General features: G+C 43.1%; 1 protein-coding gene across 1 annotated transcript in view; it reads right to left on the bottom strand.

The window, feature by feature from the left end:
• LOC124775238 (synaptic vesicle glycoprotein 2A-like) overlaps window positions 1-17,536 on the bottom strand; it is a 125,721-nt gene that overhangs the window by 51,577 nt on the left and 56,608 nt on the right. Inside the window, exon 4 of the mRNA XM_047250079.1 lies at window positions 11,964-12,126. Coding sequence (XP_047106035.1) covers window positions 11,964-12,126 — 163 coding nt within the window. The remainder of the gene's footprint in view (window positions 1-11,963; window positions 12,127-17,536) is intronic.

The raw sequence follows: 17,536 nt of genomic DNA, 5'->3' as shown, positions 1-17,536 counted from the left end.
AAGTGTGGGTTCACGTTAGAAAGAAAAGTAGAACTGGTTCTAAGTATTATTTTTGGGATTTAACTATTCCAGAATCCTCCACACCTATAAATCCCACCTCCGAACCATCCTCTGCTACACAAATGCATGGATTCCGCGCCTTCCTCCTTTTATTACACCCTACAGATAGACCCGCGAACGCCATGCACTCCGTCTAGCCTTTCGAATCCGCTTACCCACTCCCACCTGCGTCCTCTGCCAACTTGTAAAATTCCTCTCCCCCACTCTTCCATCTTAAACACCTCCGAATATCCTACGTTACCCGTAAACTCGACACTACCCACCCCCTAGTTTTCCCCCTGCTCACCGCTCCTGGTACTCTGCCACAGCGCTACACCTACATACTCTCCACACCCTCTCCCAATGAAACTTGAATCGCCTTCGTTACACGACCATGAAATCCACCTGACATATACCCATCCTACCAGATCTAATCAGAACCCTTCCCCCTCATCTGCTCAGGACTTCCTTCTTCTCCACTCCTCGACACCCACATCCTAAGGCATCAACTGGAACGGCATCCCTCTTCACTCTCCCGCGTTCCTACTCCAAACATCCACCCACATAAATACCCTCTTACGCGCTACCCCAACTGTTATTTTCCCATGATACTCTTCTTCGTGGCAGTCTAGGCCTACTCATCATTTCACTCATGTATGTCTCTACGTTAATCAATCGCCACACTGGCTTTTTACTTTTTAACTTATGCTACTGTCCCTTTGTCTTTTAACTTTTGTGAAACATTCATTTGCCATATCATCTGTGTCACTCTTTTACTTAAGCAACAAACAGAATTTAAATTATTATACTATATGTAAATTACTATATATTTATATAAATTTTTATATTTTAAATTACGCAACTGAATCTCTATCCTTTATTTCTATCAATCATTCACTTTGTCAACCTCTGTGTCCAATTTTATAGTATGTTTTAAACTTTTGCTCTCATATGGCTCAAGAGCGGTGACTTGAATCCACTGACAGCACACCCCACGCTCATATGTAGCGAGGATAATGAAATGACAATAAAGAGCAAAGGATATTGTTTTTGTGAGAAAATTTTGAAAATCTATGGAAATACTTCGAAGCTGAATACACATTTGTAATATCTACTGTAAATGATGAGGTGGTTGTCGTGAAGAACAAATAAAGAAAATACAGGTGCAATTTGACGGTAGTGTGTCTCTACAAGACTGATTCTGCGCCTACACTTCCCCTGACGTCAATAGAAATGCAGAATCTTAAGAGTACTTCGAATATTTCTTCTTGTTCACCATTTATTTTCCTAGTGCATCGACTGATCCGCTGTCGTCTTCAGATTCAGCCGTAAGTGGTTAGCCGCGCGGAGTGTCCGCGCGGTTAGAGGCACGGTCTCACGGTCAGCGCTGCCCCTCCCGTCGGAGTTTCGAGTCGTCCCTCGGGCATGGGTGTGTGTGTGTTGTTCTTACCATAAGTCAGTTTTAGTAGTGTGTAAGTCTGGGGACCGATGACCTCAGCAGTTTGGTCCCTTAGGAATTCACACACATTTGAACATTTCTAAACATAAATGATTAAAGTTTCAGTTTTAAGATATGGGCCTTCCATAGAATCACAACGCAAGTTTATTTAGGAATCAACCTGCCGTTGAATTGAGCCAACACTGAACCTAGATACTAAGTTGGACTTAAAAAAACGCTAATGTTGCTATTTCCTAACACTGTTTTCAACTAGATTACCTTAGTAATTAAAATCACACATTAAAAAGTCAACGACAGGTGCAATTCGTCACTTCTTTAATATCAGGCAACAATTCACACACATGCATTTGATCGGATAGTCGAACTGAATATATGGAGACACAGGACTGACTTCAGATAAGTTGGAAACTTTCCGATTCCAAAAGTTCGGAGAGACTTGACTTTCACCGGCTGGGCAGTTTCAAATACATCAAGAATTATCCGATTTGTTGGACATTGATATAGTGTGGGAGACAGAAATATGTTTTATTCGTGTAATATATGTATAACTCCAAGAAATTAAAATGAATCCATTAAAAATGCTCAAGTACTTGGCTTATAGATGAGCCGAGATTTTGTCTATTAATGTGATACAACATCAATAGAAGCAAAACGAGGATAATGGAATGTAGTCGAATTAAATCGGGTGATGCTGTGGGAATTAGATTAGGAAATGAGAGGCTTAAAGTAGTAAATGAGTTTTGCAAAATAACTGATGATGGTCAAAGTATACAGGATATAAAATGTAACTGGCAATGGCAAGGAAAGTTTTTCTGAAGAAGGGAAATTTGTTAACATCGAGTATAGATTTAAGTGTCAGGAAGTCGTTTCTGAAAGTACTTGTATGGAGCGTAGCCATGAATGGAAGTGAAACGTGGACTATAAATAGTTAGACAAGAACAGAATAAAAGCTTTCGAAATGTGGTGCTACAGAAGAATGCTGAAGATTAGATGGGTAGATCACATAACTAATGAGGAGGTATTGAATAGAATTGCAGATAAATTTGTGGCACAACTTGACTAGGAGAAGGGATCGGTTGGTGGGGCATATTCTGAGGCATCAAAGGATCACCAATTTAGTATTGGAGGGCAGCGTGGAGGGTAAGAATCATAGAGGGAGACCAAGAGATGAATACACTAAACAGATTCAGAAGGATGTAGGTTGCAGTAGGTACTGGGAGACGAAGAAGCTTGCACAGGATAGGGTAGGATGGAGAGCTGCATCATACCAGTCTCAGGACTGAAGACCACAACAACAACAATGTGATACAGGATATACGTATGTAATGCATCTTCGTTTCGCTTCTTTATTCAACAGGATATGAGAAAAACAAGTAACTACTTACGCCCGGCATCCAGTAAGTGTATGTGCGAAGTGAAATGATAAAAGACCGATATAACAGAAGATGTATCGATGTTTTCGATACACGACATTAAGGTATGAATGTCAATAATTTTACAAAATCTTTGTACTGTCGATAAATTGTACCATCAAAGGACACACTTTTTGCCAACATGATCAGATGCACACACCCCATAATAACTGGTCTACTTGGCCCATTTACACAGTCACCCTCTACAGATATTAGTTCGTGCCAGCTTGCTCACTTTTTCAAAACGTAAACGCATGCAGTCTTTCTGTGCTCTCTGTGCACACACCACAGCCACTGTAAAGTTGTCACCTACGGTCAGCGACGATTCCTGCGGCATCACCCATCCAAACACAATCAGGAATATCGACACATATTAATGCACCTTTCACTAAAAGTCACCAATAATCATACCTCACGTCAGGATAGCCAAGGTGAATTCCATCGTCACGTAATAATCAAAGAAGTGTGACAGAACATGTGATATTCTCAACATGCACAAAAGATTTATCAGATAGGTTCAGCAGCACTATCAATTTATTCACTGAAGACACTGTTGTGTACAGAAAAGTATTGTCTCTGGAAGATCGTAAAGAAAGGCAAAGAGAATTAGGCAATATTTCTGCTTGGTGTAATGAAAGAAAACTCTCTTTAAACGCTCATAAATACAACATAATTCAAAAAATAACGAGAAAGAATCCGATATTATCCGATTACAAGATTCGAGGTAAACATCTTGGGCGCAGCACATCATTTAAACATTTACGATTGATACGAGAAAACGATATGAAATGGAACAAACACATAAAATCCGTATTGGGGAAGGCAAATGGAAAACTTAGTATTGTTTGAACGATTCTGGTTAAGTCCATTTCATCTGAAATGAAGATCTGTCTCTAGGTTTACACTCCGTAAGCCACTGTACAAAGTATGACGGAGTGTGCAAGACGCTAGTGGGAACAATTCCAAAGCATTGTTCCACGTTTGGTGTCTTTATCAAGTAGGCATGACAATAAGCATCGAATAAATCTTTTATCCGTTACGGATGTGGGACTTTGAGACGGTTTCCACAAATAATTGTAACCAGTCGCCTTTCGTGATGGTAGAATTATTATTTTCCCTTTAAGGATTTTAAACCGCTTAGCGATTCGTCATCACATGATACATCTTCACCTACATGTATGCTCTGCAAATCACATTTAAGTGCCTGGCAGAGGATTCATCGAATCACCTTCACAGTTCTCTATTATTCCAATCTCGTATAGCGCGCGGAAAATGGTTCAAATGGCTCTGAGCATATAGGACTTAATATCTGAGGTCATCAGTCCCCTAGAACTTAGAACTACTTAAACCTAACTAACCTAAGGACATCAAACACATCCATGCTAGAGGCAGGATTCGAACCTGCGACCGTAGCGGTCGCGTGGTTCCAGACTGAAGCGCCTAGAACCGCTCGGCCACGCCGGCCGGCGCGCGCGGAAAGAACGAACACCTATATCTTTCCGTACGAGCTCTGATTTCCCTAATTGTATCATGGTGATAGTTTCTCCCTAAGTAGATCGGCGTCAACAAAATATTGTTACATTCGGAGGAGAAAGTTGGTGATTGTAATTTCGTCAGAAGATTCCGCCGCAACGAAAAACGTCTTTGTTTTAATGATGTCCACCCCAAATCCTGTATCATTTCAGTGACATTCTCTCCCCTATTTCGAGATAATATAAAACAGGTTGCCCTTCTCTGAACTTTTTCGGTGTGCTCTGTCAATCCTATCTGGTAAAGATCCACATCGTGCAGCAGCATTCTAAAAGAGGACGGACAAGCGTAGTGTAGGCAGTCTCCTTAGTGGATCTGTTAAATTTTCTAAGTGTCCTGCCAATGAAACGCAGTCTTTGGTTAGCCTTCCCCACAACATTTTCTTTTTGTTCCTTCCAATTTAAGTTGTTCGTAATTATAATTCCTAGGTATTTAGTTGAATTTACAGCCTTTCGATTTGATTGATTTATCGTGTAACCAAAGTTTAATGGATCCTTTTATCACTCGCGTGGATGACCTCACACTTTTCGTTATTTAGGATCAACTGCCAATTCTCGCATCATACAGACATCTTTTCTAAATCGTTTTGCAATTTGTTGTGATCTTCTGATGACTTTACTAGTCGATAAACGACAGCGTCATCTGCAAACAATCTATGACAGTGCTCACATTATCTCCCAAATCGTTTACATAGATCAGGAACAGCAAAGGGCCTATGACACTACCTTGGGGAACACCTTACATCACTTCTGTTTTATTCGATGACTTTTCGTCAATTACTACGGTACGCTAACTCTCTGACAGGGAATCATGTATCCAGTCACATAACTAAGGCGATATTCCATAAGCACGCAATTTCACTACAATCTGCTTGTGTGGTACAGTGTCAAAAGTCTTCCGAAATCCAGGAATACGGAATAAAATCTGAAATCCTTGTCAATAGTACTCAACACTTAATGCGAGTAAAGAGCTAGTTGTGATTCACAAGAACGATGATTTCTAAATCTTATTGACTGTCTGTGTCAATAGACCGTTTTCTTCGAGGTAATACTGTACGAAATCAATATATGCTCCAAAATCCTGCTGCATATCGACGTTAATGATAAGGGCCTGTAATTTAGTGGATTACTCCTACTACCTTTCTTGAATGTTGGTTGCGACCTGGGCAACTTTCCAGTCTTCGGGTATGGATCTTTCTTCGAGAGAACGGTTGTATATGATTTCAGACAAACGTGTGGTTCCTGAAGAGGGGCAGCAGCCTTTTCAGTAGTTGCAAGGGCAACAGTCTGGATGATTGACTGATCTGGCCTTGTAACAATAACCAAAACGGCCTTGCTGTGCTGGTACTGCGAACGGCTGAAAGCAAGGGGAAACTATAGCCGTAATTTTTCCCGAGGGCATGCAGCTTTACTGTATGCATGGAGAGCTGCATCAAACCAGTCTCAGGACTGAAGACCACAACAACAACAACAGAGCGCAGCAATCAGTCGTCCGTTTTTTTTTTTTTTTTTTTTTTTTTTTTTTTTTTTTTTTTTTTTTTTTTTTTGCTGGTTTTACTTGGCAAATCTAGATTTCGCGTAGTGCCTAGCCAATATTAATGCATGTCGGTTCCTTGTTGAATACTACTGTATAATGAAGGTAAGCTGTATGATTGTTACGTATGGAGCTATTGCATCAGCATACTCTGAAAGGAAATTAATTGGTATACAATCTGGATTAGAAGACTTGTTTTTGTTAAGCGATTTAAGTTGCTTCACTACTACGACGGTATCTACTTCTATGTTACTCTTGTTGGCAGCTGTTCTTCACTCGAATTCTGGAATATTTACTTCGTCTTCCTTTGTGAAGGCATTTGGGAAGGCTGTGTTTAGTACCTCTGCTTTGGTAGCACTATCTTCGATAGTATCTTCATTGCTACCGCGCAGAGAAGGCATTGATTGTGTCTTGCCGCTAGCATACTTCACATACGACCAGATTCTCTTTGGATTTTCTGCCAGGTTTCGAGACAAAGTTTCGTTGTGGAAACTATTACAAGCATATCGCATTTAAGTCCGTGCTAAGTTTCGAGCTTCTGTAAAAGATCGCCAATCTTGGAGATTTTGCGTCTGTTTAAATTGGCATGTTTGTTTCGTTGTTTCTACAACAGTGTTCTGACACGTTTTGTGTACCAAGGACGATCAATTCCACCGTTTGTTAATTTATTTCGTATAATCTCTCAATTGCTGCCGATACTATTTCTTTGAATTCAAGCCACGTTTGGTCTATACTTATACTGTTAATTTGCAAGGAATGCAGATTGTGTCTCAGTAAGGCGTCAAGTGAATTTTTTTTAAATAGGTATATTTTTCGTTAATTTTTGGAGGATTTTGGGTTACAATATTCAATTTCGCTTCGACAACCCAGTGTTACTAATCCCTTTATCCGTTTTGATGCTCGTTATTAACTCAGTATTATTTATTGCTAAGAGGTCAAGTGTGTTTTCACAGCCGTTTACTATTTTCCGGGGTTTATGATCTAACCGCTCAAGTTTTCTTTGAATCTTTCAGCAATTGTATCATCTGAATTGGGAGGTCGGTAAAAGGATCCAATTATTATTTTATTCCGGTTGCCACAGGAACTATGTACTTTAATTTCGCTACAAGATAAACTACTTCTAACAGCAACAAACACGCCACCGCCAGCCGTGTTTATCCTATCCTTTCGGAACAACGTTTGGTTATTCGCAAAAATTTCGGCTAGGCTTATCTCCGGCTTTCACCAGCTTGCAGTGCCTATAATGGTTTGAGCATCAGTGCTTTCTTTTAGCGCTTGGAGCTCTGGTACTTTCCCAACACAGCTACGACAATTTACAACTGTTATACCGATGGTTCCTGTACCTACGTTCTTCCTGTGCTCGGCTGCACCCTTTGTGACTGAAGCCCTTTTTGTTTTTCGCGAGATCCACTAACCTAAAAAACCGCCCAGGACACGAAACACAGCCCTTGCTACCCGTATAGCCGCCTCCTACGTATAGTGAACTACTAACCTATTCAGCAGAACCCGAAACCCAACCAACCTTTGGCACAAGTCGAGGAATCTGCAGCCTACACGGTCCCAGAACCATCTGAGCCTCTGATACAGACCCTCCACTCGGCTCTGTAGCAGGGGTCCGCAATCGGTCCTGTCGACTATGTTGCAAGTGGTAAGCTCTGCTTTTATCTCGCAAGCAAGACCAGCAGCCTTTACCACTTCTGTTAGCCGCTCGAATCTGGAGAGAATCTCTTCTGATCCAATGTGACACACATCGTTGGAACTGACGCGAGCCACCACCTGCAGTTGTCTGCACACTGTGCTCTTCATAGCATCCAGGAGAACCCATTCCACATCTGGAATCACTCCACCTAGTATGCACACGGAGTGCACATTGGTTTTCTTTCCCTTGGCAGCCATGTCCCTAAGGGGCCCCGTAACGATCCTCACATTGGGTCTCCCAACTATCAGTAATTCCACCCTTTTTGACTGTCCAGGTCTTGCAGGCTGAGAAATTTCCTCTGAAACAAGACAGGCGACGGCATCTGCCTCAGCGCCAGTGTCATGCACAGACAGACTAACCAGGGAGGCCTTATGTGTGGCCCCCTGGGAAGTCTTTCACCGCCTGCTACGCCCTGGTGCGACCTCCCACTCGACCACTCGGGAGAAGTCAACCTCAGTGCAAGCAGTAACTGGGCTGGCCACCAGTGAGTACCGATCGGAGGGCTCTGATGTGCTGGACGTCCGCTGCATCCCCCTGACCAGCCCACAACAGTGGTGTCCATCCAATGCAGCCTCAAGCTTTGTAACTGAAGCCATCACAGCCTGGAGCCGAGAGCAAAGTGCCACCAACGCGGCTCGCATCTGTACACAAGAATCACAGTCCCAAAGTATTCTTAGTGATCATACATAGCGTTTTAAGGGTCTTTGTACAGAGTTATTTGATTCCATACGATTAACAATTCAGTTTGGAATTGTTTATGACCCCCAGTTATTTTAATTATACACTACTGCACAGACTGTGCTACAAAATAACAGCCTCCACATGCTTAACAGGTTCCAGACATATATTGCTAGGACTGTAGCATTTTGATATAATCCATACAGAAGTGTAACAAAAATGCTCGAGGCACTGAACTGGATACCCTTTGAAGATGACTTAATTTCTGCGAAACCCTGTTGGTTAAATTTAGAGAACCTGTGTTCGAAGAAAACTGTTATGCTCTCTCCATCACATATGTCGTATAGGGATCACGTGAATACGATGACAGACATTAGGTCGCATACAAAGGTATAGAAACAGTAATTTTTCTCTCATTCAACAAGCGAATGTAATCGGACACAGAATCACTAATATTAGTGTGAAGTATCCTCCATCAGGCACTGTACAGTGGCTTTTGGAGTACATCTGTAAATTTAGATGTAGTCGCTGAGGAACATTTCGCATAGCAAATTAATTTTAGTATTAAATATACAGTACAGTCATATTAATCTGACCATCGCCTATGTTCGACGTCAACATGCAATAGCCACTCACTGGTGGCAGCACAATAAACAGAACTCCGTCTGAAGAGGCCTTGGAATGCCCAACGGTGCTAATCGAACGCAGTGTGATTCTCAGCCGATAGACGTCACTGGATGGAAGGGCATATGCTCAGCAGACCGCTGTCCCGGTCGTTGTCGGCTTTCGTGACTGGAGCCGCTACTTCGCAGTCAAGTAGCTTCTCATTTGGCCTCACAAGAGGTGAGTGCACTCCGCTTGTCAACAGCGCTCGTCAGACGCAGACGGTCACGTCAGACGCAGACGGTCAACCACCCAAGTGCCGGCCAGTCCCGACAGCCCTTAATGTCGGTGATGTGACGGGAATCTGTGTTAACACGACGGCAAGGCCGTTGGCGGCAGCACTGTAAAGTGAAGGGTACATAAAGCGTGTCGGTGGATACAGAAAATACTACAGTCGTTGTCGTAATGTGAAAAGGGAGCGATTTATCTGACGTCACAAGGTTACTATCAGTGGCTTTCGGGCCAAAGATGGAAATATTTCCGAAGCAGTTAAGTATGAAAACTATTCACCTGCCGCCGTGGCTAAAGTGCACCGTGCATGGCAAAATTTCGCTATACAAAACCGACGCCGAGGCAACTGTGTAGCACCACAGGCCATACATCACAAGGATGAACGACAGCGGCGTTGATGTGTACGGGCGTATAGACGTGCAACTGTTGAGCAACTGACCGCCCAGGTGAACAAAGGGGCTGCCAACAACGCCTCCTCAACGACCGTTCAGCGAACATTGCTGCTTAATGGGGCTCTGCAGCAGGTGCCTGGTTCACGTGACCTTGCTGACTGCTGTTCGTCGGGGACGCCCACTGAGTGACGACAGGTGGCCTTTTCAGACGAATCACGTTTTACGCTTCATTGGACAGATGACTGTTGGCTTCTATGGCACAGCAACGATCGTCAGGAAGCTGCAGAGAGGAGGACGTTATCGTCTGGCGAATGTCTTTGGGCATTCTCTGAGTGGTGTTATTGTCATTCTGATACGCACAATGGATCAGTATATGTATGCATCTATTCTCCGAGACCATGTCCACCCCTACATGCACTTTGTTTTCCCTCGGCACTATGGCATCTAGCGGCAGGACAATTGAATGTGTCACGCAGCACGCAGCATATGTGCAAAGAGCTGCAGAATGAGTTTACTGTATTCCCTGGCCATCAAACTCCTTGACGTTAGACCCAATCGAGAATCTGTAGGTACACCTCCATCGGGCTGTTCGCGTCATGGCTCCTCAATCGAGTAACATAACGCAGCTGGCCACGGCACTGAGTCAACATGGCTGCACATCCCTATAGTTACCTTCCAGAACATCATTAACTCTCTTTCTGCATGTCTCACAGCAGTTTATTCAGATTTTTGATAGGTGATCACGTTAATGTGGCTGGACAGTGTGTTATCTCTCTTGGAAGCAAAACGAAATCTATTGTAACAAAATGACTCCTGTCCGTGGTAAACTGCTTGGCTCCCAAAAACATCGATCATGTGAAACCTGCGCTCTTAAATTAAAACATCCTAAAAGCCGTAAGCTAAAGGTAACAAGTAAAACCTATGTTTCTTAATTCACTAAGTTTTATTTAAGTACAAAATTAAAAGTCATTGAGTCATTATATTAAGATAACATTTGTTTTTGTGTGGGATCCGCCTTTAGAAAAATACAATTTCGTTTTTTGTCCCAGACATGTTTCAGTGCAGTTGCAGCATCATCAGTCGTTTTTTTATTATTGTGGCTGTCAAACATAAGGAATATTCGTTATTGTTTAAATATATGTAAATATTAGTTTCTAAATCGTAAACACAGATTTTGGAAGAGCACATAAAATTGTGTATTCATACCTTCCTACCACATAGCGTGGTTTTACTGCTGTATTACGTTTTTACAGTGTTTGTTTTTCTTTGCAGTTTATCACCTGCAACTAAATACAACTTAATGTAGGCAAAATATTTACGCAAAAATTACGATTTCTAAACTGTTACGGCTATGGCTGAGATTAATAATTCATGTGAAAGGTTGTGTGTGCGTGTGTGTGTGTGTGTGTGTGTGTGTGTGTGTGTGTGTGTGTGTGTGTGATCTATTTACATTATGTTTCGCTTACGTTTTTGCGTAAATATTTTGCCTACATTAAGTTGTATATAGTTGCAGGTGACAAAATGTAAAGAAAAACAGACACAGTAAAAACGTAATACAGCAGGAAAACACACTATGGGGTGTAATTACGATTTAGAAACTAATATTTACATGTATTTAAACAGTAAAGAACATTCCTTATGTTTAACAGCCATAATAACAAAAAAAAACACTGATGATGCTGCAACTGCAATGAAAAATATCTGGGACAAAAAACAAAATTATGTTTTGCTAAAGGCGGACACCAACCAATAGAAATGGTTCAAAAAATGGTTCAAATGGCTCTGAGCACTTTGGGACTTAACATGTGAGGTCATCAGTCCCCTAGAACTTAGAAGTACTTAAACCTAACTAACCTAACACACACATCCATGCCCGAGGCAGGATTCGAACCTGCGACCGCTCGGCCACACCGGCCGGCCGGACCCCACCCAAAAAACATGTGTTATTGTTAAAGGGAAAAACAGACAAAAGAGCTTCAGCCTCAAGATGATTATATTCAGATACATAACCAGATTCATGACCCGACATTCTTCTTGCCAAACAAAATGTAGCATCCTGTCCCGGGCGCAACGTACGAATACAACTAAATTACTAAGAACAAACATTCATAACGTAAGAATTTCAGCACAAAATTTAGGAAACTATATTCTTACTTTTCGGGAACCTACCTCTACTTTATTCGTCAGTAGGCTGACGATAAGTACATTTACAGACAGTTAGTTTTAACTCGATACTGTGGCAATAACTGACAAGGTTGTGAATGATGACTTCAGTCTAGATAAAATACAGAGCTATAGCCAGTATGAGGGAACCAGGAGGTACTCACAAGAAGCCGTTCCAGAACCTGAAGATGAGCAGCAGCCAGAAGGAGTGCGAGAAGCTGGAGAGGACGGTGCACGCCGAATCCGCCACCAGCGTCAGCAGCAGCACGGTGCGACGGCCGCGCGTGTCCGCCAGATAGCCCCACAGGTGCGAGCTGCACAGCATGCCTGCACACACCAAGCACAGCACATCAGCACCGTGTGTCCGCCCTCCGTGTCACATGTGCCTTCGCCATGGCCAGATGCACTGCACGACTGCACAAATAATGTACGGGTTGGTTACAATTAAAAGTGCGGCTACTCACAGAGGTCGAGTGGGGGCTATAATTACCGTATGGCAAGGAAACATGACAACGAAACTCGGTAGCTATTCTCATGCATTAATGCAGAACCGATTTACACTGAAAAAGCTAGTTCCAATTGAGGTCACAAGGTGAAAATGTGGCGCTGTGAATCAAGAAAGACGTACAGAAATGTTTCCGTATGTAATTACCTTAAGGAAAGGGTCAAAGAAGTGAGTCAGAAATAATGTTGATTTTAATACTAACCGCGGTTTACTCAATTTGTTCAATGAGTACCGGAGACGTCGGCGAGATGCTGCATCCGTACAACGATGTGGTCAACAGTTGCTCGCCGGCCGAAGTGGCCGTGCGGTTAAAGGCGCTGCAATCTGGAACCGCAAGACCGCTACGGTCGCAGGTTCGAATCCTGCCTCGGGCATGGATGTTTGTGATGTCCTTAGGTTAGTTAGGTTTCACTAGTTCTAAGTTCTAGGGGACTGATGACCTCAGCAGTTGAGTCCCATAGTGCTCAGAGCCATTCAACAGTTGCTCGCGGCAGTTCCGGTGGAATCTGGGAAACGCGTTCCTATATACTGGCCTTCAGATCAGATAGAGACCGAATGTGTCCCTGATAAACGCTGTCTTTTAGATATCCCCAGAGCCAAAAGTCACGTGGATTCAGATCAGGTGTTGTTGCAGGCCCTGCATATGGAAAACCTCTGGAGATAACACGTTTGTGGAAGGTTGCGTTAAGCAGATCTTGCACTGGGCGAAGCGACATTGGATGTTGCCCCATGTTGCATCAAAACAGTGGTTTCCACGCAGTTTCGCTCATCCAAAGCAGGAATTACATACTGTACAAGGAGATCTAGGTAATGTTCAGACGTCACAGTCCATCTGACAGACCTTCTGAGTGTATTCTCGTGAAAGAATAACGGACTGATAATACTGGGTGTTCACAAAGTCTCTCCGCAGTGTCGTATGACTGTTAGCCGCGCGTGCAGTATGATTGTTCGCCTGTCTGGGTTACTCCCCTTCAAGTGGACTCTCCCAACATTTCACTGTTTCGTTTATCTCAGTCAGCGTCAGTAGTATCGTTGGTGTGTGACGTTACGTGTTGAACGTTTAGTTCCTTTGTCCGCTTGTTTCGTTTTTGTCACTGTTAAAATGCTAACCATTGAAGAACATGTGTTTTTAGTCGAACCAGTGTTCAAACCTGGCGGTAAATACAGAGTTTCAGTTCGTCAAACATTTAATTCAGTTTTCCCGGAGACAACACTCCCACATCGCGATACTGTGTTAAATTTGATTAACAAATTTCGAAGTGACAGATGCACCGAGAAGTGATCGTCCTAGCGTTTTGTCTAAGGATAAACTACTCGACATTTCCGATAAAATGTCCATGAATCCGAACAAGTAAATAAGAAAACTCGACCAGGAAACCGATGTTAGTGTCGGAACTGCTCACACAGCTGCAAGGAAAAAATTAGAACTTTTCCCATACAAAATAACAGTCGTGCAAGAACTGAAAAATACTGATCATGGCAAGAGACTGCATTATTGTCAATGGTTCAAAAATGTCGTTCAACAAAATGGAAGGGATATTCTTAATGAAACGTTTTTCACTGATGAGGCGTGGTTTCATTTATACGGGTACATGAATTCTCGTATGTGGCGTACTGCAAATCCAATGTGTATTCGTGAGGAACCACTTCATTCTGTGAAAATAGGAGTTTGAATTGCAATTTCTAGACGTCGGATTGTGGGTCCCATATTTTTCAACGAAACAATAAACGCACAACGATACTGCGGTGATATTCAGTACCCATTCATAAGAGAACTTGTGTTAAGTGAAAGACTGAACGGTTATTTTCAACAAGATGGTGCAATCGCTCATACAGCTCGCGTTTCAATGTCATTGCTTGCTGATGTTTTTGGTGATCGCATAATTTCACAGGGATTTTGGCCCGACCTAACACCAACTGACTTTTTCTTCTGAGGTGTAGCGAAAGCAACTGTCTATAAACCGTCCAAAATCCATTGATGAATTGAAAACTCCAATATCCACTTTCACTGCTTCTGTTACAGAAGAAATGTTACAGCTTGTGTTTGGAAAACGTGATTAGACGAATTGAATTGTGTATTCAACAACAGGGGGGACACCTGCAACATTTAATGTGAAAATTTGTAAGTAAAAATGAATATTCAATAAATTAATAACTTGTATTTCACTGAGTTTCATTTCGGTATATTCACTGTGGCATGCGACACGCGCGGCTAACAATCGTACGGCACTGCGGAGAGACTTCTTGAACACCCCGTAGAAGTACTTGCGAATCCACACCATACAGTTCACATACGGCGGGTGCAGCGGCTCTTCGTGTTCAACATGCGGTTTAACAGTACCCCAGCTTCGGCAGTTCTGTGTATTCACTGCACCCTGCAGTGTAAAATGTGCCTCGTCACTCCACAGAATATTGCCCGGCTACATGTCATCAAGTTCGATCCGTGCGAGAAACCGAAGAACAAATTCAGAACGTTGCTGCGGATCATGAGGTTTCACTTACTGTACCGTTTGGATTTTCTGCTGGTGCTAGTGTAAAATAGACCTCAAAACATTCCGTACTGTTGGTCATCGTATGGACAATTCCTCGTGACAGTGCAGGGGCATTAGCACTACCCGGGACACGTGCCGCATGCTCAGTTACAGCAATAGCAACCACGTCAGTAACCGCCACCGGGATAGGACACTTCCTCCTTCAGGTGCCACATCAAGCTCACGTGTACTTTCGAATTTCATTATGATGTTTTTAAACCAATTAACGACATTGGACCTCTCCTCAGGCCTTTCAGTTGGCGATACTCCCTCAATGCAGCACTGTTATTGCTACCGTTCACAAAAGCAGTTCTGCTTGTCAAATGACAACTTGGACGTCATACCGTCATACAAACAGTGGTGGTCTCAATTGGAATCATTTTTATTTTCGTATTTTAACATTTTTTGAAACGTTCCTTTCTTGAATAAGCATTTATAAAACATAGTCTTGGGATGTTTCCTATGCGGAGCACCCGACACACCTGGACCACAACCTGCTTGTCTACAGATACAGTATCACACTTTTAAGTTCTTTACTAACTGTAGGCAGTGATTGCAGTACACCAGTTAACTGTTTTATCTTAATGATCGTTATTGTCATCATCACAAATACTTGAAACATACGATACCTCCGATGATTCTGATCGTTCCTCCTTACATCTGCTTACACCTGGCTTTCCTTTTCACCTGCTCTGGCTGCTCCTTAAGGCACCCACGTTCAGCTATCCCCATCTTGTTCTAGAACCCAGTCTATTGTTTGTTTTCACTCCTTACTTTCCTCTTCCTTTCAACGGGGCTGAGCACGTGTCCTCTGTTACCGTACCATTACCCCAGTCTACCATTTCATACTAACACGATCAGATTCTCTTTGTTATACTGTTAGCAAATCCGTGCAATCATATAATGAATTACAGGTTTTAATAACATATTCCAGATAAATACAAATCAGTAATAACTATAAGCTTCCCTTCTTATTTCCTCTTTGCTGAAAATAATAAGAATCTAGGCTGCTTATTACCTCACGCCATCCATAACTCAAATGGCGCATATCTTCTTGTTCCTGTTGACGCTAAAGATGGCATCTGTGGCCAAAAGTCGTCAACTTCACTACCTTCAGATACTGGACGCGTGCGATTACCCGCTGCACAAAGTACCATACTCTCCCTTACACCTCACCATACAGTCATCTTTTACATGTTCATCACGTGCGAGATGCAGAACGTGCTTGTGTCGATGAATAGCGTATCTACACGTTACGGTACTGCACAAGGGATGCGCAGCATGCCTCCAGAAGAAAAAAAAGATGCATCACGACAGAGGACATTAGGAAGGACCCGCATCTACAGGAAAACGTTCATAGGTGTGAGATGTACAGCATTCCTACAGCAAGGATTGACAATGTTTCACCTGCAGGATGGCCATCAAGTAGTTCACAGGCGCTAAACGTACTGCATTCCTGCAGTTGTGAACAGCGGCACGTCACTACTTAAAAAGCTATGCACGAATGATCACAGCGAGGGCCAAATACGTTACCTGAATAAAAATGCGTCCAAGAACATCTACAAGTACCAGGTGTAAATCATGCCTGAGGTAGCAAACTACAGTGTGCCGGGGAACAAATTATTAGTCGACCACATTATTATTGTACCTGCGAGTGAAAGCACTTCGGTATTTCTATCGCGGTATTCCAAGATGACTCGCTGATCCACTTGATATCTGCACAACTGTCTCGAAATCACTCACAAAGCGATGCGTTTCCCCTAGTCACCACTGAACTTGTTTACTGTTACGCCACCGCGTGTTTCCGATAACGGCCGCAGGGGTCCAAATGCTGTAATATCGTGGTCAGGTAGTACATCTTCGTATCGCTGCCCAGATGTCCGACTGGTGCTGTGATAGGTGTGAACTGCATGGCCACAGCAACAAGACAAACTACCTCACTTCAAAAACCATTCATTTCATCATTCTGCAGTGGACTCCTGCTTCCGTCACTCATACTTCCTGACCGCCGGTCCATAGTGTCCAACAGGGACACCAGGTACTGACAGTACACCTGTGGACTGTTAAATCGTCCTTACCGCTGTATTTAGCACAATATAATTGCACTATTTAACCAGCCGGGGTAGCCGACAGCGCTAATGATCTACTTCCAGGACTCGGGTAGGCGCGCCGGCCCCGTATTGAATCCGCCCGGCGGATTGACGACGTGGGCCGGTATGCTGGCCAGCGTGGATGTGGTTTTTAGGTGGTTTTCACATCCCGCTAGGTGAATACCAAGCTGGTCCCCACGTTCCGCCTCAGTGTCACGACTCGCAGACCTTTGAAATCGTTCACACTATTCCATGGCTTACACTAGACGCAGACAGCTGGGGAACATTAATTCCGTCCTGGGGGAGTTAGGGGTGGCGCCAGGAAGGGCATCCGGCCACCCTCTGCAGTTAACACTGCCAAATCAATAGTAACACGGCCGACCCCGCGTTGAATCGGAACAAACATCCCAAGAAAGAAAGAAAGAAAAATTGCACTATTTAGTGTATGGGAGATTCAGCTGAGCCCGTCGATCCATGCAGTTTCCTTTCTACGTTGCTATACCTGTCATGAATTAACGACTAAATGCAGATCAGCATGTACGTTTAAAAAATGTTACACAGGCAGAAACCGAACTCCACCAATAAAATTTCGGACGTCGTTTAGCGATATT

The sequence above is a fragment of the Schistocerca piceifrons genome, chromosome 1 (assembly GCF_021461385.2).
Source record: "Schistocerca piceifrons isolate TAMUIC-IGC-003096 chromosome 1, iqSchPice1.1, whole genome shotgun sequence".
NCBI lineage: Eukaryota > Metazoa > Arthropoda > Insecta > Orthoptera > Acrididae > Schistocerca > Schistocerca piceifrons.
This window is presented reverse-complemented; position numbering and strand designations above follow the sequence as displayed.